This window comes from Photinus pyralis, unplaced genomic scaffold (assembly GCF_008802855.1).
Source record: "Photinus pyralis isolate 1611_PpyrPB1 unplaced genomic scaffold, Ppyr1.3 Ppyr1.4_LG10, whole genome shotgun sequence".
NCBI lineage: Eukaryota > Metazoa > Arthropoda > Insecta > Coleoptera > Lampyridae > Photinus > Photinus pyralis.
The window spans coordinates 11,408,379-11,426,928 of record NW_022170250.1 but is presented as its reverse complement, the minus strand read 5'-3'; the positions used below and the strand labels follow the sequence as shown (position 1 = coordinate 11,426,928).

At 41.0% G+C, this 18,550-nt stretch overlaps 1 protein-coding gene across 1 annotated transcript in view; it reads left to right on the top strand.

The window, feature by feature from the left end:
* The window catches only part of LOC116162351, a 45,560-nt gene that overhangs the window by 12,427 nt on the left and 14,583 nt on the right, over positions 1-18,550 (top strand). Inside the window, exons 2-114 of the mRNA XM_031475968.1 lie at positions 1,843-2,064; positions 2,122-2,214; positions 2,262-2,429; positions 2,479-2,523; positions 2,579-2,752; positions 2,801-2,896; positions 2,944-3,081; positions 3,128-3,172; positions 3,223-3,354; positions 3,407-3,496; positions 3,549-3,596; positions 3,648-3,728; positions 3,782-3,835; positions 3,884-4,018; positions 4,078-4,125; positions 4,175-4,255; positions 4,309-4,404; positions 4,450-4,632; positions 4,679-4,762; positions 4,811-4,945; positions 5,000-5,047; positions 5,095-5,184; positions 5,232-5,282; positions 5,329-5,418; positions 5,465-5,509; positions 5,559-5,651; positions 5,700-5,747; positions 5,798-5,920; positions 5,971-6,015; positions 6,066-6,110; positions 6,166-6,213; positions 6,264-6,308; positions 6,361-6,417; positions 6,482-6,577; positions 6,628-6,672; positions 6,727-6,771; positions 6,827-6,874; positions 6,925-6,969; positions 7,022-7,078; positions 7,157-7,252; positions 7,303-7,347; positions 7,402-7,446; positions 7,502-7,549; positions 7,601-7,645; positions 7,699-7,764; positions 7,866-7,961; positions 8,007-8,051; positions 8,104-8,148; positions 10,536-10,583; positions 10,634-10,678; positions 10,731-10,805; positions 10,865-10,915; positions 10,969-11,058; positions 11,107-11,151; positions 11,202-11,249; positions 11,297-11,341; positions 11,390-11,437; positions 11,502-11,534; positions 11,853-11,948; positions 11,994-12,038; positions 12,093-12,137; positions 12,192-12,239; positions 12,290-12,334; positions 12,388-12,453; positions 12,555-12,650; positions 12,696-12,740; positions 12,793-12,837; positions 12,894-12,941; positions 12,992-13,036; positions 13,086-13,160; positions 13,220-13,270; positions 13,320-13,409; positions 13,457-13,501; positions 13,552-13,599; positions 13,647-13,691; positions 13,739-13,786; positions 13,851-13,883; positions 14,173-14,268; positions 14,315-14,359; positions 14,413-14,457; positions 14,513-14,560; positions 14,612-14,656; positions 14,710-14,775; positions 14,877-14,972; positions 15,018-15,062; positions 15,115-15,159; positions 15,216-15,263; positions 15,314-15,358; positions 15,408-15,482; positions 15,542-15,592; positions 15,642-15,731; positions 15,779-15,823; positions 15,874-15,921; positions 15,969-16,013; positions 16,061-16,108; positions 16,173-16,205; positions 16,495-16,590; positions 16,637-16,681; positions 16,734-16,778; positions 16,835-16,882; positions 16,933-16,977; positions 17,029-17,103; positions 17,163-17,213; positions 17,267-17,356; positions 17,404-17,448; positions 17,499-17,546; positions 17,594-17,638; positions 17,686-17,733; positions 17,802-17,834; positions 18,153-18,248; positions 18,296-18,340; positions 18,394-18,438; positions 18,494-18,541. Coding sequence (XP_031331828.1) covers positions 1,843-2,064; positions 2,122-2,214; positions 2,262-2,429; positions 2,479-2,523; positions 2,579-2,752; positions 2,801-2,896; positions 2,944-3,081; positions 3,128-3,172; positions 3,223-3,354; positions 3,407-3,496; positions 3,549-3,596; positions 3,648-3,728; positions 3,782-3,835; positions 3,884-4,018; positions 4,078-4,125; positions 4,175-4,255; positions 4,309-4,404; positions 4,450-4,632; positions 4,679-4,762; positions 4,811-4,945; positions 5,000-5,047; positions 5,095-5,184; positions 5,232-5,282; positions 5,329-5,418; positions 5,465-5,509; positions 5,559-5,651; positions 5,700-5,747; positions 5,798-5,920; positions 5,971-6,015; positions 6,066-6,110; positions 6,166-6,213; positions 6,264-6,308; positions 6,361-6,417; positions 6,482-6,577; positions 6,628-6,672; positions 6,727-6,771; positions 6,827-6,874; positions 6,925-6,969; positions 7,022-7,078; positions 7,157-7,252; positions 7,303-7,347; positions 7,402-7,446; positions 7,502-7,549; positions 7,601-7,645; positions 7,699-7,764; positions 7,866-7,961; positions 8,007-8,051; positions 8,104-8,148; positions 10,536-10,583; positions 10,634-10,678; positions 10,731-10,805; positions 10,865-10,915; positions 10,969-11,058; positions 11,107-11,151; positions 11,202-11,249; positions 11,297-11,341; positions 11,390-11,437; positions 11,502-11,534; positions 11,853-11,948; positions 11,994-12,038; positions 12,093-12,137; positions 12,192-12,239; positions 12,290-12,334; positions 12,388-12,453; positions 12,555-12,650; positions 12,696-12,740; positions 12,793-12,837; positions 12,894-12,941; positions 12,992-13,036; positions 13,086-13,160; positions 13,220-13,270; positions 13,320-13,409; positions 13,457-13,501; positions 13,552-13,599; positions 13,647-13,691; positions 13,739-13,786; positions 13,851-13,883; positions 14,173-14,268; positions 14,315-14,359; positions 14,413-14,457; positions 14,513-14,560; positions 14,612-14,656; positions 14,710-14,775; positions 14,877-14,972; positions 15,018-15,062; positions 15,115-15,159; positions 15,216-15,263; positions 15,314-15,358; positions 15,408-15,482; positions 15,542-15,592; positions 15,642-15,731; positions 15,779-15,823; positions 15,874-15,921; positions 15,969-16,013; positions 16,061-16,108; positions 16,173-16,205; positions 16,495-16,590; positions 16,637-16,681; positions 16,734-16,778; positions 16,835-16,882; positions 16,933-16,977; positions 17,029-17,103; positions 17,163-17,213; positions 17,267-17,356; positions 17,404-17,448; positions 17,499-17,546; positions 17,594-17,638; positions 17,686-17,733; positions 17,802-17,834; positions 18,153-18,248; positions 18,296-18,340; positions 18,394-18,438; positions 18,494-18,541 — 7,437 coding nt within the window. The remainder of the gene's footprint in view (positions 1-1,842; positions 2,065-2,121; positions 2,215-2,261; positions 2,430-2,478; positions 2,524-2,578; positions 2,753-2,800; positions 2,897-2,943; positions 3,082-3,127; positions 3,173-3,222; positions 3,355-3,406; positions 3,497-3,548; positions 3,597-3,647; positions 3,729-3,781; positions 3,836-3,883; positions 4,019-4,077; positions 4,126-4,174; positions 4,256-4,308; positions 4,405-4,449; positions 4,633-4,678; positions 4,763-4,810; positions 4,946-4,999; positions 5,048-5,094; positions 5,185-5,231; positions 5,283-5,328; positions 5,419-5,464; positions 5,510-5,558; positions 5,652-5,699; positions 5,748-5,797; positions 5,921-5,970; positions 6,016-6,065; positions 6,111-6,165; positions 6,214-6,263; positions 6,309-6,360; positions 6,418-6,481; positions 6,578-6,627; positions 6,673-6,726; positions 6,772-6,826; positions 6,875-6,924; positions 6,970-7,021; positions 7,079-7,156; positions 7,253-7,302; positions 7,348-7,401; positions 7,447-7,501; positions 7,550-7,600; positions 7,646-7,698; positions 7,765-7,865; positions 7,962-8,006; positions 8,052-8,103; positions 8,149-10,535; positions 10,584-10,633; positions 10,679-10,730; positions 10,806-10,864; positions 10,916-10,968; positions 11,059-11,106; positions 11,152-11,201; positions 11,250-11,296; positions 11,342-11,389; positions 11,438-11,501; positions 11,535-11,852; positions 11,949-11,993; positions 12,039-12,092; positions 12,138-12,191; positions 12,240-12,289; positions 12,335-12,387; positions 12,454-12,554; positions 12,651-12,695; positions 12,741-12,792; positions 12,838-12,893; positions 12,942-12,991; positions 13,037-13,085; positions 13,161-13,219; positions 13,271-13,319; positions 13,410-13,456; positions 13,502-13,551; positions 13,600-13,646; positions 13,692-13,738; positions 13,787-13,850; positions 13,884-14,172; positions 14,269-14,314; positions 14,360-14,412; positions 14,458-14,512; positions 14,561-14,611; positions 14,657-14,709; positions 14,776-14,876; positions 14,973-15,017; positions 15,063-15,114; positions 15,160-15,215; positions 15,264-15,313; positions 15,359-15,407; positions 15,483-15,541; positions 15,593-15,641; positions 15,732-15,778; positions 15,824-15,873; positions 15,922-15,968; positions 16,014-16,060; positions 16,109-16,172; positions 16,206-16,494; positions 16,591-16,636; positions 16,682-16,733; positions 16,779-16,834; positions 16,883-16,932; positions 16,978-17,028; positions 17,104-17,162; positions 17,214-17,266; positions 17,357-17,403; positions 17,449-17,498; positions 17,547-17,593; positions 17,639-17,685; positions 17,734-17,801; positions 17,835-18,152; positions 18,249-18,295; positions 18,341-18,393; positions 18,439-18,493; positions 18,542-18,550) is intronic.

Below are 18,550 nucleotides of genomic sequence, written 5' to 3'. Positions count from 1 at the left end.
CCTGTTACTTTTCGACAAAACTATGCAAAAGGTGTCGTGCTACTAGGAGAACATAATATATGAAGAGGTCTTTTTCTATCTCTGTCAGAATTATTTCAAAGCTTTCATTCGATTTAAACATTTGCCAATTCTGTATCAGGATCATATGAGTGCGAGGAGGTGTTTCTTTTCCTAATACTACACCTGGTACTTTTCGACAAACTATGCAAAAGGTGTCGTGCTACTAGGAGAACATAATATATGAAGAGGTCTTTTTCTATCTCTGTCAGAATTATTTCAAAGCTTTCATTCGATTTAAAAATTTGCCAATTCTGTATCAGGATCATATTATGAGTGCGAGGAGGTGTTTCTTTTCCTAATACTACACCTGTTACTTGTCGACAAAACTTATGCAAAAGGTGTCGTGCTACTAGGAGAACATAATATACGAAGAGGTCTTTTTCTAGCTCTGTCAGAATTATTTCAAAGCTTTCATTCGATTTAAAATTTGCCAATTCTGTATCAGGATCATATGAGTGCGAGGAGGTGTTTCTTTTCCTAATACTACACCTGTTACTTTTCGACAAAACTATGCAAAAGGTGTCGTGCTACTAGGAGAACATAATATACGAAGAGGTCTTTTTCTAGCTCTGTCAGAATTATTTCAAAGCTTTCATTCGATTTAAAAATTTGCCAATTCTGTATCAGGATCATATGAGTGCGAGGAGGTGTTTCTTTTCCTAATACTACACCTGTTACTTGTCGACAAACTTATGCAAAAGGTGTCGTGCTACTAGGAGAACATAATATACGAAGAGGTCTTTTTCTAGCTCTGTCAGAATTATTTCAAAGCTTTCATTCGATTTAAAAATTTGCCAATTCTGTATCAGGATCATATGAGTGCGAGGAGGTGTTTCTTTTCCTAATACTACACCTGTTACTTGTCGACAAACTTATGCAAAAGGTGTCGTGCTACTAGGAGAACATAATATACGAAGAGGTCTTTTTCTAGCTCTGTCAGAATTATTTCAAAGCTTTCATTCGATTTAAAAATTTGCCAATTCTGTATCAGGATCATATGAGTGCGAGAGGTGTTTCTTTTCCTAATACTACACCTGTTACTTGTCGACAAACTTATGCAAAAGGTGTCTTGCTACTAGGAGAACATAATATACGAAGAGGTCTTTTTCTAGCTCTGTCAGAATTATTTCAAAGCTTTCATTCGATTTAAAAATTTGCCAATTCTGTGTCAGGATCATATGAGTGCGAGGAGGTGTTTCTTTTCCTAACACTACACCTGTTACTTGTCGACAATCTTATGCAAAAGGTGTGCTACTAGGAGAACATAATATACGAAGAGGTCTTTTTCTAGCTCTGTCAGAATTATTTCAAAGCTTTCATTCGATTTAAAAATTTGCCAATTCTGTATCAGGATCATATGAGTGCGAGGAGGTGTTTCTTTTCCTAATACTACACCTGTTACTTGTCGACAAACTTATGCAAAAGGTGTCGTGCTACTAGGAGAACATAATATACGAAGAGGTCTTTTTCTAGCTCTGTCAGAATTATTTCAAAGCTTTCATTCGATTTAAAAATTGCCAATTCTATATCAGGATCATATGAGTGCGAGGAGGTGTTTCTTTTCCTAACACTACACCTGTTACTTGTCGACAAACTTATGCAAAAGGTGTCGTGGAACTTCAACTCCAAATTCTTGACCTCACACCCTGGCCTCGAGTTTGAATAAGTTCTGTCCAGCTTCAGGGCTTAGGATCCCAAGTAATAAATCCCGCACTCCAAGTCCCAAATTTTAGGTTTCAGTTGGAGCTGGAGTTTCAAATTAATAGGCATTTCCGTTCTTAGGTCATCGCGCTTGAACAGAACGAAGGCTTAGGTGACATCAAGCAGATCATAGTGAGTGGAAAATGGCCTACTCCGATTGAGCAAAAACCTGTCAACATCAACATCCTCTTCCAAGGCAAACCGGATCTGTCATCAAAGGTTAACATACTTTGGAACAGTCTTTCCGAGGATGCAAAGAACTCGCTCAACGTTAACATCGGCAGTTTGCCAACCGACCAGCAGGTAATAAGCCTAGGTACCCAATTGCTGCTGGGTTTGACTAATCCGTTGTGGTTTTAGGAACGAATCCTTTTGTACTTGTACCAATTGGCCCAAGACAAGGTGGGCAAAGTAGGCATAAAGATTGATTTGAGCCCGACGACGATTAAGACGGTAAGTTATCTGGGTCTCGCCACGGTTTCGCCACGTTTCTTTTGCAGGCCATAGACAAGGATAACAGCGGTCAACTGGTTGATATCAAACAGATCATAGTCAGCGGAAAGTGGCCCGAGCAAAAACCGGTTAACGTCAACATTCTCTTCCAAGGCAAACCAGACTTAGCGTCAAAGGTCAACATCCTCTGGAACAGTCTATCCGAGCCCTCAAAGGTAATTTCCCCCGGGGTTTTGGGGCGCATGATCATTCTCTCCGTTTCAGAACCTGCTCAACATAAACATTGGCAGCAAGTCACCCGAACAGCAGGTAAGCTCAAATGCAGGGTTCCAGGGTTGGGTCAGCTGACGCGCTTTGGTTTTAGGAACGAATCCTTTTGTACCTGTACAAATTGGCGCACGACAAGGTGGGTAAACCTGGGGTGAAGATTGACCTGAGCCCGACTACGATCAAGACGGTCATAGACAAGGACAATAAGGGCCAGCTGAACGATATGAAGCAGATCATCATCATCGGAAAATGGCCCGTACCTGGACAGGTAAGAGAATCATCGGCGAGTTCTGGAGACTAACCAGGAATCTTACAGGAGAAGCCTGTGAACATCAACATTCTCTTCCAAGGCAAACCGGATTTGGCATCAAAGGTCAATATACTATGGAACAGTCTGTCTGACAAGGCAAAGGTAATGAGCCCCCTTAGGATAGGCACGTGTTGACTTTCCTCTTGTAGAACACCATCAACGTAAGTCTGGGCGATATGCCAATCGATCATCAGGAACGAGTCCTTTTATACTTGTACAAACTGGCCCAGGATAAGGTCGGAAAGCCCGGTATTAAAATTGATTTGAACCCGGCGACTATTAAGACGGTAATTTTACTGGTAGTGTTTGGCCCTGGTATAATTTCTTTTGTAGGCCCTAGACAAGGATATCAATGATGAGCTCGAAGACATCCAGCAGGTGAGTCTCGACGACTCGTTGCGTTCGTGAATCTTAGTGGTTTCTTTCAGATCATCATCAACGGACGCTGGCCCCAGCCTGGTGAGGAAAATACGGTGAAAATCGACCTCCTCTTCCCCGACAAGCCCGACTTACAGTCGAAGGTCAATCTGCTGTGGAACAAACTGACCGACCAAGGAAAGGTAGTTGCGTTTGATAGCTGTGGTGTTTGGTGTTTGTAACCGACTTTTGTAGGACAATGTGAACAAGCTTTTGGGAGATCTCACCCCCGATCAACAGCGCCCCATCCTCCTCTACATCTACGATATCGCCAAGGAAAATTTGGTAAGTCTGACGATGCGTTTGTGTTGAGTTTGTGTAACAAATCGATCTGTAGAAGAAACCCAATACGCAATTGAACCTTGACACCAACACCATCACTACGGTAAGGCCACCACGGATACGTTTAGACAGTTGCTGACTTTCAATATTGTAGGTTATCAACATGGAGAAGAATAATAAACTGGAAGATATCAAGAAGATAATCATCGACGGAAAGTGGCCTGGGTCTGAAAACGTAAGTCTTTGCTACAGGTTGCGAGAATAGCACTAGGTCTGTCTCACTTGCAGGAGAACAAGGTGGTGAACGTCAATGTACTCTTCCCAGACAAGCCGGAGTTGCAGGTGAGTCATTGGGGACGCAACGACACTCTCACACACTTCAATTTTCAGTCAAAGGTCAACGTACTTTGGAACAGTCTCACGGACAACGCGAAGGATACCATCAATCAAAATATTGGAGACATGGAACCGGACCAACAAGCGCGAATTCTCTTGTACCTTCTCAAAACGATCGAGGACAAGGTGGTGAGTATCTCGCGCCTCGGGCCACCAAGTACCAAGTGATTAACTCGCGAGTGCTTTAGGGTCAACCCGGAGTGAAAGTCAACGTAAGCCCGGATACCATCCAAAAGGTGAGCGAGGAGTTTTCCAATCAAAGGCTGTAACCGATCTTTTGTTTAGATTATAATTAAGGACGAGAATGACGAATTGGGAGACATAAAGAACGTCATCATTACCGGAAAGTGGCCCCAGCCGGAGAAGGTAAGTGACCCAGTCAACCCCACGCGAAGCTTTACTCTTCACTTTCCCCGCAGGAATACACAGTGAAAGTTAACACCCTCTTCCCCGACAAGCCCGACTTACAATCCAAGGTTGACCTGCTCTGGGACAAGTTGACTGACGAAGGAAAGGTAGGTGGCGCAGACTTTCGGCGGAAACTCACCAGGTCTTTGTAGGACAACGTCGATGATCGTCTGAAGGACTTGACACCCGACCAACAGAGACCCATCCTGCTCTACATTTACAACATCGCCAAGGAGAACCTCGATAAGCCTAACACGAAGTTGGACCTTGACACTGACACAATCGATAAGGTCATCACCTTGGAGAAGAACAACAACTTGGAGGACATAAAAAAGGTAAACCCTTCCGCTTGCGCATCTCTTTACCGTTTGGTTATTGCAGATCATCGCAAACGGAAAGTGGCCGAAACAAGGAGAGGATAAGGTCAAAATTAACCTACTCTTCCCCGACAAACCGGAACTGAAGGTAAGGCTCGACCACTTCGCCCAAATGCTCAACGTTTTTCATTTTCAGTCGAAAGTCCAACTGCTCTGGGACAGCCTGACTGACAACGCCAAGCATACCATCGACAGTAACGTGGGAAGTTTGAGACCCGAACAACAAGAGCGAATCCTTCTTTTCCTTCTCAGCCAATTGGAGGATCAAGTGGTGAGTGGACTAGGTCATTGGATAAATCCGCGAGTTATCACCGAAATGTTTTAGGGCAAACCTGGCGTGAAAATCGACGTGGACCAGGATACCATCCACAGGGTGAGCAAAAACCATACCATTTCCCGACCTTACCCTTTCCGTTGTAGATCGTGCTGAAGGAGCTGAACGACGACTTGGAAAACATCAAGGAGGTTATCGACAACGGTAAGTGGCCTACAACGCCGAAGACCCCAGAGGTAAGTCGACCACCTCAAAAGAATACCTGCTCATCGAGCTCTTGCAGGAAAACATTGTGAAAATCCACGACATGTTCCCTGACAAGCCGGACCTACAGGTAAGCAAAGTGGTTGTGTTCTTGGCTAATCTTAACACTTTAATAGTCCAAGATTGATCTTCTTTGGGACAAATTGACCGACAATGGAAAGGATAACATCAACAAACTCCTGAAGGACCTGAGCCCGGACAAACAAGTGCGTGTGACTTTACCACGGTCGATTGCTAACAGTCTGATTTCAGGCACCCGTTCTGCTGTACCTTTACGATATTGCCAAGGACACTTTGGTAAGTTTCCCATTTCGTCCGATGCGCTCTGTAATCATGCCCCTTGCAGAATAAGCCCAAGACCAAGCTTGATCTCGACAGTGACACGATCACCACGGTTATCAAACTCCAGGAGAAAGATAAACTGGGCGACATTCCACAGGTGAGCTGCGTTATTCAAGTTCTTTGCGCTGACGTGCTGCAATTTTAGATTATCACACTCGGAAGATGGCCCTCTGAGAGCGAACGACCAATTCAGGTACGTTTTCCGTTCTTTTGCGCCTGTAGTTACCACGAAAATTTTCACAGGGACTGACAACCACTCCCAAGACTGAGATTCACAAAATAAAGATTGATGAGCTCTTCCCCGACAAACCCGACTTGGAAGAGAAAGTTAAGCTACTTTGGGACAGCCTGACTGAAGACGCCAAGGTAAGCCGTCGGTGGTTAACAACAGAAGGCAATAAATCTTTGTTTCCCAGGACGCGATCGACAAGGAGATCGGAGACAAAAAACCCGAAGACCAGGTAAGTTTCCATAATCCTGTTCATAAAAACCTAACACTTTTCAATTTTAGGCCCCCATTCTCTTGTACCTTTTCAGACTGTTGGAAGACAAAGTCGTAAGTTAATCAAACCATTTTGGCCCGATCCCACTGAGCCTCAATCTTTGTTTAGGGTCAACCCAATGTGCAGATCGATGTCAAACCGGACACCATCCACAAGGTGAGTTTTTGAGTTGCGGAATTCGCGTTCTTGATACATTGGGTTTGCAGATTGTACTCAAAGACGAAGCTGGTGACTTGGATGACATTAGGACCGTAAGATAATTCGTTTTGGTTTGAAAGTTGTACTCATCCACTTTTATTTTAGATCATCCTCACCGGAAAGTGGCCCTCATCAGAGTCGACGACAACGCCAAAGACAGTGGTAATTTTTTTTGCAAATTGGGATCCCTGAAAAATCACTTACGAATTTTCTTTACCTGTTGCAGATCCATAAAATCCACATTGACGACATCTTCCCCGACAAGCCCGACTTGGAAGAAAAAGTCAAGCTACTTTGGGACAGCCTGACTGAAGACGCCAAGGTAAGCCATCGGTGGTTAACAACAGAAGGCAATAAATCTTTGTTTCTTAGGACGTGATCGATAAGGAGATTGGAGACAAAACACCCGAAGAACAGGTAAGTTTCCATTTCCTGTTCTTCCCAAAAACCTCACAAATGTTTCAATTGTAGGCTCCCATCCTCTTGTACCTCTTCAAGCTGTTGGAAGACAAAGTCGTAAGTTAATCGAACCATTTTTGCCTGATCCCACTGAGCCTTAACCTTTGTTTAGGGCCAACCCAATGTGCAGATCGATGTCAAACCGGACACCATCCACAAGGTGAGTTTTTGAACTGCGGAATTTGTGTTATTGACCCATCTCGTTTGCAGATTGTACTGAAAGACGAAACTGGTGAATTGGACGACATAAAGACCGTAAGTTCATTTCTTTTAGTCTGAAACTTGGACTAATCCGGTGTTATTTTAGATCATCCTCACCGGAAAGTGGCCCTCATCAGAGTCGACGACAACGCCAAAGACACAGGTAATTTTTGTGGCAAATTGGGATCCCTGACAAATCACCAATTCAGTTTTACTTACGAATTTTCTTTGCACGTTGCAGATCCATAAAATCCACATTGACGACATCTTCCCCGACAAGCCCGACTTGGAAGAAAAAGTCAAGCTACTTTGGGACAGTCTGACTGAAGACGCCAAGGTAAGCCATCAGTGGTTAACAACAGAAGGCAATAAATCTTTGTTTCTTAGGACGTGATCGATAAGGAGATTGGAGACAAAACACCCGAAGAACAGGTAAGTTTCCATTTCCTGTTCTTCTCAAAAACCTCACAAATGTTTCAATTGTAGGCTCCCATCCTCTTGTACCTCTTCAAGCTGTTGGAAGACAAAGTCGTAAGTTAGTCAAACCTTTCTTGCCTGATCCCACTGAGCCTTAACCTTTGTTTAGGGCCAACCCAATGTGCAGGTCGATGTCAAACCGGACACCATCCACAAGGTGAGTTTCTGAGCAGGATAATTTCGGATCTTTGACTAATGTTGTTTGCAGATTGTACTGAAAGAAGAAACTGGTGACTTGGATGACATTAAGACCGTAAGCCAGAAGGCTTAGAATCTAAAAATCAACTAAAAAAACTTTTATTTTAGATAATCGACACTGGAAAGTGGCCTAAAGAGGAAGGTACAACAACAACCACGGCAAAGACAGTTGATGTAAGTATTTAAGCTGCACAAGTCACCAAGAGTGTTGCTCTTCCGTGACCCTCGAGGCCAAAAGACCGTCATTCGCATTAATTAATTCTGTTGAATTACAGACACACAAAGTAAGGATTGACGACATCTTCCCTGATAAACCCGACCTGGAAGAAAAGATTAAGATACTCTGGGACAGTCTCACTGAGGAAGGAAAGGTAAGGACCGATATCTATAAAAGATGATAATTCATTTTACCTTAGGACGCGATCGATGAAGTAATAGGAGACAAGAAACCTGAAGAGCAGGTAATTTTTCACATCTCATTGTCCTTGCAAATCTCACACACCTCTTTTACAGGCTCCCATCCTCCTATACCTGTTCAAACTGTTGGAAGACAAAGTTGTAAGTCAACCCTGCTGTCTTTGTCTGTTTCCACTGACGCTTTGTTTTTTATTTAGGGTCAACCTAATGTGAAAGTCACTGTCGAACCAGATACCGTTGAAAAGGTCAGTTTTTCAGTAACACTTTTCGCATTGTTAACCAGTTTCGTTTGCAGATTGTGCTTAAAGAGGAACGTGGTGACTTGGATGACATTAAGACAGTAAGATAATTTCGTTTGGGCTGAAACGTGTACTCATCCAGTTTTATTTTAGATTATTCTAACCGGAGAGTGGCCCACATCTGGTACGGTAACCACGACTACCACACCAAAGACCGAGGAACCTGAGGTAAGTCAAGCACTAAACGTAAATGAAGAAATATTTAATCATATTACTCAAATTTTCAGAATGACAGAGTGAATATTCACGAAATCTTCCCCGACAAACCGGACCTACAGGTAAGCTAAGAGACATTAGCAAGCAACCCGAACTAACCTTCTTTATTTAACAGTCGAAGATTGACCTTCTTTGGGACAAATTAACACCAGAAGGAAAGGAAAACATCAACGATCTTTTGGAAGATCTACCTAAAGATAAAAAAGTAGGTATGACCTTATTTTAAACTCCCTCTGACCGTTTGGCTTTCAGGCGCCCATTTTGCTTTATATCTACGATATTGCCAAGGATACTCTCGTAAGTTTCCCACTTTATAATGAGTTCTCTTGTAATCATAAACTTTCTAGAATAAGCCCAAGACCAAGCTTGACCTCGACAAAGATACGATCACCACGGTGAGGAAGGCTAATTGTTTTAATGTATAGCTCAATGCCAATTTTAGGTTATCTTACGAGAGGAGAAAGACAAACTAGGAGATATACCACAGGTGAGTCAACAGTTTCAGGGAATCTTACTGACACTCTTGGCTTTCAGATCATCGATCTTGGAAGATGGCCAGAAGAGAGTGAGAGACCACTTAAGGTAAGTTTTTCTAATTGTCCCAGTGCTTCATTTACTAACTCTCTTTTTGCAAAATTTCTTTACAGGGAACTACCACAACCACGCCAAAAACCGTTGATGTAAGTATTATTTTACAAAGTTCAAAAGCAAGTTTCACGTACCCCTCCACGCCTCAAAATTAGACTGTTACATTTCTTAAAAAATCAAAATCCGATCACAATATCTCAAAATTACACTTACAATGAGCTACCCCTCTAAATTTCCGGTGAGGTGGATATTGTCGACCTTTAGCCATTCCTCTCGCGATTTTCTTTAGATGATTATATTATTTTCTCGTGAACCCAGTTCATAATAAACCTCCAATCTCTTATAACGTGCAAATGTTAATGTCATTCTGGTACATTTCAGGTACATAAGGTGAAAATTGACGAGCTCTTCCCAGACAAGCCCGACTTGGAAGAAAAGGTTAAGTTACTTTGGGACAGCCTAACAGAAGACGCAAAGGTAAGATATTGATGGAATTAGCATGAAATAAACCCTAGTATTTTAGGACGTCATCGATGAGGAATTGGGAGACAAGAAACCAGAAGAACAGGTAAGTTTTTTCTTTTAATTGCCCTTACAAATCTCACTCATATTCTTTTACAGGCTCCTGTCCTCTTGTACCTTTTTAAACTTTTGGAAGATAAACTCGTAAGTTAATCAAACTGCCTTTGTCCCACCCCACTGATCCTTTTTCTAAATTTAGGGTCAACCTAACGTGCAGGTTACTGTCGAACCGGACACCATCCACAAGGTGAGTTTCTGAGCAGGAAAACTTCGGATCTTTGACAAATGTTGTTTGCAGATTGTACTGAAAGAAGAAACTGGTGACTTGGATGACATTAAGACCGTAAGCTAGAAGGTTTAGGATCTAAAATTTAACTCAAAAAATGTTTATTTTAGATAATCGACACTGGAAAGTGGCCTAAAGAGGAAGGTACAACAACAACCACGGCAAAGACAGTTGATGTAAGTATTTAAGCTGCACAAGACACCAAGAGTGTTGCTCTTCCGTGGCCCTTGAGGCCAAAAGTCCATCATTCGCATTAATTAATTCTGTTGCATTATAGACACACAAAGTAAGGATTGACGAGATCTTCCCTGATAAACCCGACCTGGAAGAAAAGATTAAGTTACTCTGGGACAGCCTCACTGAGGAAGGAAAGGTAAGAGACCCATATCTATAAAAGATGATAATTCATTTTTTCTTAGGACGCAATCGATGAAGTTATAGGAGACAAGAAACCTGAAGAGCAGGTAATTTTTCACATATCATTGACCTTGCAAATCTCACACAACTCTGTTACAGGCCCCCATCCTCCTATACCTGTTCAAACTGCTGGAAGACAAAGTTGTAAGTGAATCCTGCTGTCTTTGTCTGATTCCGCTGACGCGTTGTTTTTTATTTAGGGTCAACCGAATGTGAAAGTCACTGTCGAACCAGATACCATTGAAAAGGTCAGTTTTTCAGTAACCCTTTTCGCATTGCTAACCAGTTTCGTTTGCAGATTGTGCTTAAAGAAGAACGTGGTGACTTGGATGACATTAAGACCGTAAGTTAATTTCGTTTGGTCTAAAACTTGCAGTCATCCAGTTTTATTTTAGATCATTCTAACCGGAGAATGGCCCACATCTGGTACGGTAACCACGACCACCACACCAAAGACCGAGGAACCTGAGGTAAGTCAAGCACTAAACGTAAAAGAAGAAATATTTAATCACATTATTCACATTTTCAGAATGACAGAGTGAATATTCACGAAATCTTCCCCGACAAACCAGACCTACAGGTAAGCTAAAAGAGATTAGCAAGCAACCCGGACTAACCTTCTTTATTTAACAGTCGAAGATTGACCTTCTTTGGGAAAAATTAACACCAGAAGGAAAAGAAAATATTAACGATCTTTTAGAAGACCTACCTAAGGATAAAAAAGTAGGTATGACCTTATTTTAAACTGCCCTCTGACCGTTTGGCTTTCAGGCGCCCATTTTGCTTTACATCTACGATATTGCCAAGGATACTCTCGTAAGTTTACCATTTTATAATGATTTCTCTTGTAATCATAAACTTTCTAGAATAAGCCCAAGACCAAGCTTGACCTCGACAAAGATACGATCACCACGGTGAGGAAGGCTAATTGTTTTAATGTATAGCTCAATGCCAATTTTAGGTTATCTTACGAGAGGAGAAAGACAAACTAGGAGATATACCACAGGTGAGTCTCATTTTTAAGGGGATATTTTCTGACATTCTGGACTTTCAGATCATCGAAATTGGAAGATGGCCAGATGAGAGTGAGAGACCACTTAAGGTAAGTTTTTCTAATGTCGCAGTTCTTCATTTACTAACTCTCTTTTTGCAAAATTTCTTTACAGGGAACTACCACAACCACGCCAAAAACCGTTGATGTAAGTATTTGAGCGGATAGTAGTGCTTTCAACTTATTTTACAAAGTTCAAAAGCAAGTTTCACGTACCCCTCCCCGCCTCAAATTTAGATCAGGGTTACTATTCTTAAAAAATCAAAATCCGATCACAATATCTCAAAATTACACTTACAATGAGCTACCCCTCTAAATTTCCGGTGAGGTGGATATCGTCGTCATTTAGCCATTCCTCTCGCGACTATCTTTAGAAGACTATTTTATTTTCTCTTGAATCAAGTTCATAATAAACCTTCAATCATTTATAGCGCGCAAATTTTAAAGTCATTCTGGTCCATTTCAGGTACATAAGGTGAAAATTGACGAGCTCTTCCCAGACAAGCCCGACTTGGAAGAAAAGGTTAAGTTACTTTGGGACAGCCTAACAGAAGACGCAAAGGTAAGATATTGATGGAATTAGCATGAGATAACCCTCGTTTTTTAGGACGTCATCGATGAGGAATTGGGAGACAAGAAACCAGAAGAACAGGTAAGTTTTGACTTTTGATTGCCCTTACAAATCTCACTCATATTCCTGTTACAGGCTCCTATCCTCTTGTACCTCTTTAAACTTTTGGAAGACAAACTCGTAAGTTAATCAAACTGCCTTTCCCCACCCTACTGATCCTTTTTCTAAATTTAGGGTCAACCTAACGTGCAGGTTAATGTCGAACCGGACACCATCCACAAGGTGAGTTTCAGGCAGGAAAATTTCGGATCTTTGACTAATGTTGTTTGCAGATTGTACTGAAAGAAGAAACTGGTGACTTGGATGACATTAAGACCGTAAGCTAGAAGGTTTAGGATCTAAAAATTAACTCAAAACATTTTTATTTTAGATAATCGACACTGGAAAGTGGCCTAAAGAGGAAGGTACAACAACAACCACGGCAAAGACAGTTGATGTAAGTATTTAAGCTGCACAAGCCACCAAGAGTGTTGCTCTTCCGTGGCCCTCGAGGCCAAAAGACCGTCATTCGCATTAATTAATTCTGTTGCATTATAGACACACAAAGTAAGGATTGACGATATCTTCCCGGATAAACCCGACTTGGAAGAAAAGATTAAAGTACTCTGGGATAGTCTCACTGAGGAAGGAAAGGTAAGGACCGATATCTATAAAAGATGATAATTCATTTTTTCTTAGGACGCGATCGATGAAGTAATAGGAGACAAGAAACCTGAAGAGCAGGTAATTTTTCACATATCATTGACCTTGCAAATCTCACACAACTCTGTTACAGGCCCCCATCCTCCTATACCTGTTCAAACTGCTAGAAGATAAAGTTGTAAGTCAATCCTGCTGTCTTTGTCTGTTTCCACTGACGCTTTGTTTTTTATTTAGGGTCAACCTAATGTGAAAGTCACTGTCGAACCAGATACCATTGAAAAGGTCAGTTTTTTAGTGACACTTTTCGCATTGTTAACTAATTTCGTTTGCAGATTGTGCTCAAAGAGGAACGAGGTGACTTGGATGATATTAAGACCGTAAGATAATTTCGTTTGGGCTGAAACTTGTACTCATCCAGTTTTTTAGATCATTCTAACCGGAGAGTGGCCCACATCTGGTACGGTAACAACGACCACCACACCAAAGACCGAGGAACCTGAGGTAAGTCAAGCACTAAACGTAAAAGAAGAAATATTTAATCATATTACTCACATTTTCAGAATGACAGAGTGAATATTCACGACATTTTCCCCGATAAACCGGATCTACAGGTGAGCTAAGAGAGGTTGGAGAACCGGATTAACATTCTTTATTTAACAGTCGAAGATTGACCTTCTTTGGGACAAATTAACACCAGAAGGAAAAGAAAATATCAACGATCTTTTGGAAGACCTACCTAAAGATAAAAAAGTAGGTATGACCGAATTAAAACTGCCCACTGACCGTTTGGTTTTCAGGCGCCCATTTTGCTTTACATCTACGATATTGCCAAGGATACTCTCGTAAGTTTCTTATTTTACTACGATTTCTCTTGTAATCATAAACTTTCTAGAATAAGCCCAAGACCAAGCTTGACCTCGACAAAGATACGATCACCACGGTGAGGAAGGCTAATTGTTTTAATGTATAGCTCAATGCCAATTTTAGGTTATCTTACGAGAGGAGAAAGACAAACTAGGAGATATACCACAGGTGAGTCAACAGTTTCAGGGAATCTTACTGACACTCTTGGCTTTCAGATCATCGATCTTGGAAGATGGCCAGAAGAGAGTGAGAGACCACTTAAGGTAAGTTTTTCAATTGTTCCAGTGCTTCATTTACTAACTCTGTTTTTGCAAAATTTCTTTACAGGGAACTACCACAACCACGCCAAAAACCGTTGATGTAAGTATTATTTTACAAAGTTCAAAAGCAAGTTTCACGTACCCCTCCACGCCTCAAAATTAGACTGTTACATTTCTTAAAAAATCAAAATCCGATCACAATATCTCAAAATTACACTTACAATGAGCTACCCCTCTAAATTTCCGGTGAGGTGGATATTGTCGACCTTTAGCCATTCCTCTCGCGATTTTCTTTAGATGATTATATTATTTTCTCGTGAACCCAGTTCATAATAGACCTCCAATCTCTTATTACGTGCAGATGTTAATGTCATTCTGGTACATTTCAGGTACACAAGGTGAAAATTGACGAGCTCTTCCCAGACAAGCCCGACTTGGAAGAAAAGGTTAAGTTACTTTGGGACAGCCTAACAGAAGACGCAAAGGTAAGATATTGATGGAATTAGCATGAAATAAACCCTAGTATTTTAGGACGTCATCGATGAGGAATTGGGAGACAAGAAACCAGAAGAACAGGTAAGTTTTTTCTTTTAATTGCCCTTACAAATCTCACTCATATTCTTTTACAGGCTCCTGTCCTCTTGTACCTTTTTAAACTTTTGGAAGATAAACTCGTAAGTTAATCAAACTGCCTTTGTCCCACCCCACTGATCCTTTTTCTAAATTTAGGGTCAACCTAACGTGCAGGTTACTGTCGAACCGGACACCATCCACAAGGTGAGTTTCTGAGCAGGAAAATTTCGGATCTTTGACAAATGTTGTTTGCAGATTGTACTGAAAGAAGAAACTGGTGACTTGGATGACATTAAGACCGTAAGCTAGAAGGTTTAGGATCTAAAAATTAACTCAAAAAATGTTTATTTTAGATAATCGACACTGGAAAGTGGCCTAAAGAGGAAGGTACAACAACAACCACGGCAAAGACAGTTGATGTAAGTATTTAAGCTGCACAAGTCACCAAGAGTGTTGCTCTTCCGTGGCCCTCGAGGCCAAAAGTCCATCATTCGCATTAATTAATTCTGTTGCATTATAGACACACAAAGTAAGGATTGACGATATCTTCCCGGATAAACCCGACTTGGAAGAAAAGATTAAAGTACTCTGGGATAGTCTCACTGAGGAAGGAAAGGTAAGGACCGATATCTATAAAAGATGATAATTCATTTTTTCTTAGGACGCGATCGATGAAGTAATAGGAGACAAGAAACCTGAAGAGCAGGTAATTTTTCACATATCATTGACCTTGCAAATCTCACACAACTCTGTTACAGGCCCCCATCCTCCTATACCTGTTCAAACTGCTAGAAGATAAAGTTGTAAGTCAATCCTGCTGTCTTTGTCTGTTTCCACTGACGCTTTGTTTTTTATTTAGGGTCAACCTAATGTGAAAGTCACTGTCGAACCAGATACCATTGAAAAGGTCAGTTTTTTAGTGACACTTTTCGCATTGTTAACTAATTTCGTTTGCAGATTGTGCTCAAAGAGGAACGAGGTGACTTGGATGATATTAAGACCGTAAGATAATTTCGTTTGGGCTGAAACTTGTACTCATCCAGTTTTTTAGATCATTCTAACCGGAGAGTGGCCCACATCCGGTACGGTAACAACGACCACCACACCAAAGACCGAGGAACCTGAGGTAAGTCAAGCACTAAACGTAAAAGAAGAAATATTTAATCATATTACTCACATTTTCAGAATGACAGAGTGAATATTCACGACATTTTCCCCGATAAACCGGATCTACAGGTGAGCTAAGAGAGGTTGGAGAACCGGATTAACATTCTTTATTTAACAGTCGAAGATTGACCTTCTTTGGGACAAATTAACACCAGAAGGAAAAGAAAATATCAACGATCTTTTGGAAGACCTACCTAAAGATAAAAAAGTAGGTATGACCGAATTAAAACTGCCCACTGACCGTTTGGTTTTCAGGCGCCCATTTTGCTTTACATCTATGATATTGCCAAGGATACTCTCGTAAGTTTCTTATTTTACTACGATTTCTCTTGTAATCATAAACCTTCTAGAATAAGCCCAAGACCAAGCTTGACCTCGACAAAGATACCATCACCACGGTGAGGAAGGCTAATTGTTTTAATGTATAGCTCAATGCCAATTTTAGGTTATCTTACGAGAGGAGAAAGACAAACTAGGAGATATACCACAGGTGAGTCAACAGTTTCAGGGAATCTTACTGACACTCTTGGCTTTCAGATCATCGATCTTGGAAGATGGCCAGAAGAGAGTGAGAGACCACTTAAGGTAAGTTTTTCAATTGTCCCAGTGCTTCATTTACTAACTCTGTTTTTGCAAAATTTCTTTACAGGGAACTACCACAACCACGCCAAAAACCGTTGATGTAAGTATTATTTTACAAAGTTCAAAAGCAAGTTTCACGTACCCCTCCACGCCTCAAAATTAGACTGTTACATTTCTTAAAAAATCAAAATCCGATCACAATATCTCAAAATTACACTTACAATGAGCTACCCCTCTAAATTTCCGGTGAGGTGGATATTGTCGACCTTTAGCCATTCCTCTCGCGATTTTCTTTAGATGATTATATTATTTTCTCGTGAACCCAGTTCATAATAGACCTCCAATCTCTTATAACGTGCAAATGTTAATGTTAATCTGGTAAATTTCAGGTACATAAGGTGAAAATTGACGAGCTCTTCCCAGACAAGCCCGACTTGGAAGAAAAGATTAAGTTACTCTGGGACAGCCTCACTGAGGAAGGAAAGGTAAGAGACCCATATCTATAAAAGATGATAATTCATTTTTTCTTAGGACGCAATCGATGAAGTTATAGGAGACAAGAAACCTGAAGAACAGGTAATTTTTCACATCTCATTGTCCTTGCAAATCTGACACATCTCTTTTACAGGCTCCCATCCTCCTATACCTGTTCAAACTGTTGGAAGACAAAGTTGTAAGTTAACCCTGCTGTCTTTGTCTGATTCCGCTGACGCGTTGTTTTTTATTTAGGGTCAACCTAATGTGAAAGTCACTGTCGAACCAGATACCGTTGAAAAGGTCAGTTTTTCAGTAACACTTTTCGCATTGTTAACCAGTTTCGTTTGCAGATTGTACTTAAAGAAGAACGTGGTGACTTGGATGACATTAAGACCGTAAGATAATCTCTTTTGGGCTGAAACTTGTAGTCATCCAGTTTTTTTTAGATCATTCTAACCGGAGAGTGGCCCACATCTGGTACGGTAACCACGACCACCACACCAAAGACCGAGGAACCTGAGGTAAGTCAAGCACTAAACGTAAAAGAAGAAATATTTAATCATATTACTCAAATTTTCAGAATGACAGAGTGAATATTCACGAAATCTTTCCCGACAAACCGGACCTACAGGTAAGCTAAGAGAGATTAGCAAGCAACCCGGACTAACCTTCTTTATTTAACAGTCGAAGATTGACCTTCTTTGGGAGAAATTAACACCAGAAGGAAAGGAAAACATCAACGATCTTTTGGAAGATCTACCTAAAGATAAAAAAGTAGGTATGACCTTATTTTAAACTCCCTCTGACCGTTTGGCTTTCAGGCGCCCATTTTGCTTTACATCTACGATATTGCCAAGGATACTCTCGTAAGTTTCCCACTTTATAATGATTTCTCTTGTAATCATAAACTTTCTAGAATAAGCCCAAGACCAAGCTTGACCTCGACAAAGATACGATCACCACGGTGAGGAAGGCTAATTGTTTTAATGTATAGCTCAATGCCAATTTTAGGTTATCTTACGAGAGGAGAAAGACAAACTAGGAGATATACCACAGGTGAGTCAACAGTTTCAGGGAATCTTACTGACACTCTTGGCTTTCAGATCATCGATCTTGGAAGATGGCCAGAAGAGAGTGAGAGACCACTAAAAGTAAGTGTGTCGATTGCCCCAGTTCCTCTTCCATTAACTAATTCTAAATTTGAAAAATTTCATTACAGGGAACTACCACAACCACGCCAAAAACCGTTGATGTAAGTATTTGAGCGGATAGTAGTGATTTCAACTTATTTTACAAAGTTCAAAAGCAAGTTTCACGTTCCCCTCCTCGCCTCAAATGTAGATCGGGGTTGCATTTCTTAAAAAATCAAAATCCGATCACAATATCTCAAAATTACACTTACAATGAGCTACCCCTCTAAATTTCCGGTGAGGTGGATATTGTCGACCTTTAGCCACTCCCCTCGCGATTTTCTTTAGATGGTTATATTATTTTCTCGTGAACCCAGTTCATAATAAACCTCCAATCTCTTATAACGTGCAGATGTTAATGTCATTCTGGTACATTTCAGGTACACAAGGTGAAAATTGACGAGCTCTTCCCAGACAAGCCCGACTTGGAAGAAAAGGTTAAGTTACTTTGGGACAGCCTAACAGAAGACGCAAAGGTAAGATATTGATGGAATTAGCATGAGATAAACCCTCGTTTTATTAGGACGTCATCGATGAGGAATTGGGAGACAAGAAACCAGAAGAACAGGTAAGTTTTGTCTATTGATTGCACTTACAAATCTCACTCATATTTTTTTTCAGGCTCCTATCCTCTTGTACCTATTTAAACTTTTGGAAGATAAACTCGTAAGTTAATCAAACTGCCTTTGTCCCACCCCACTGATCCTTTTTCTAAATTTAGGGTCAACCTAACGTGCAGGTTACTGTCGAACCGGACACCATCCACAAGGTGAGTTTC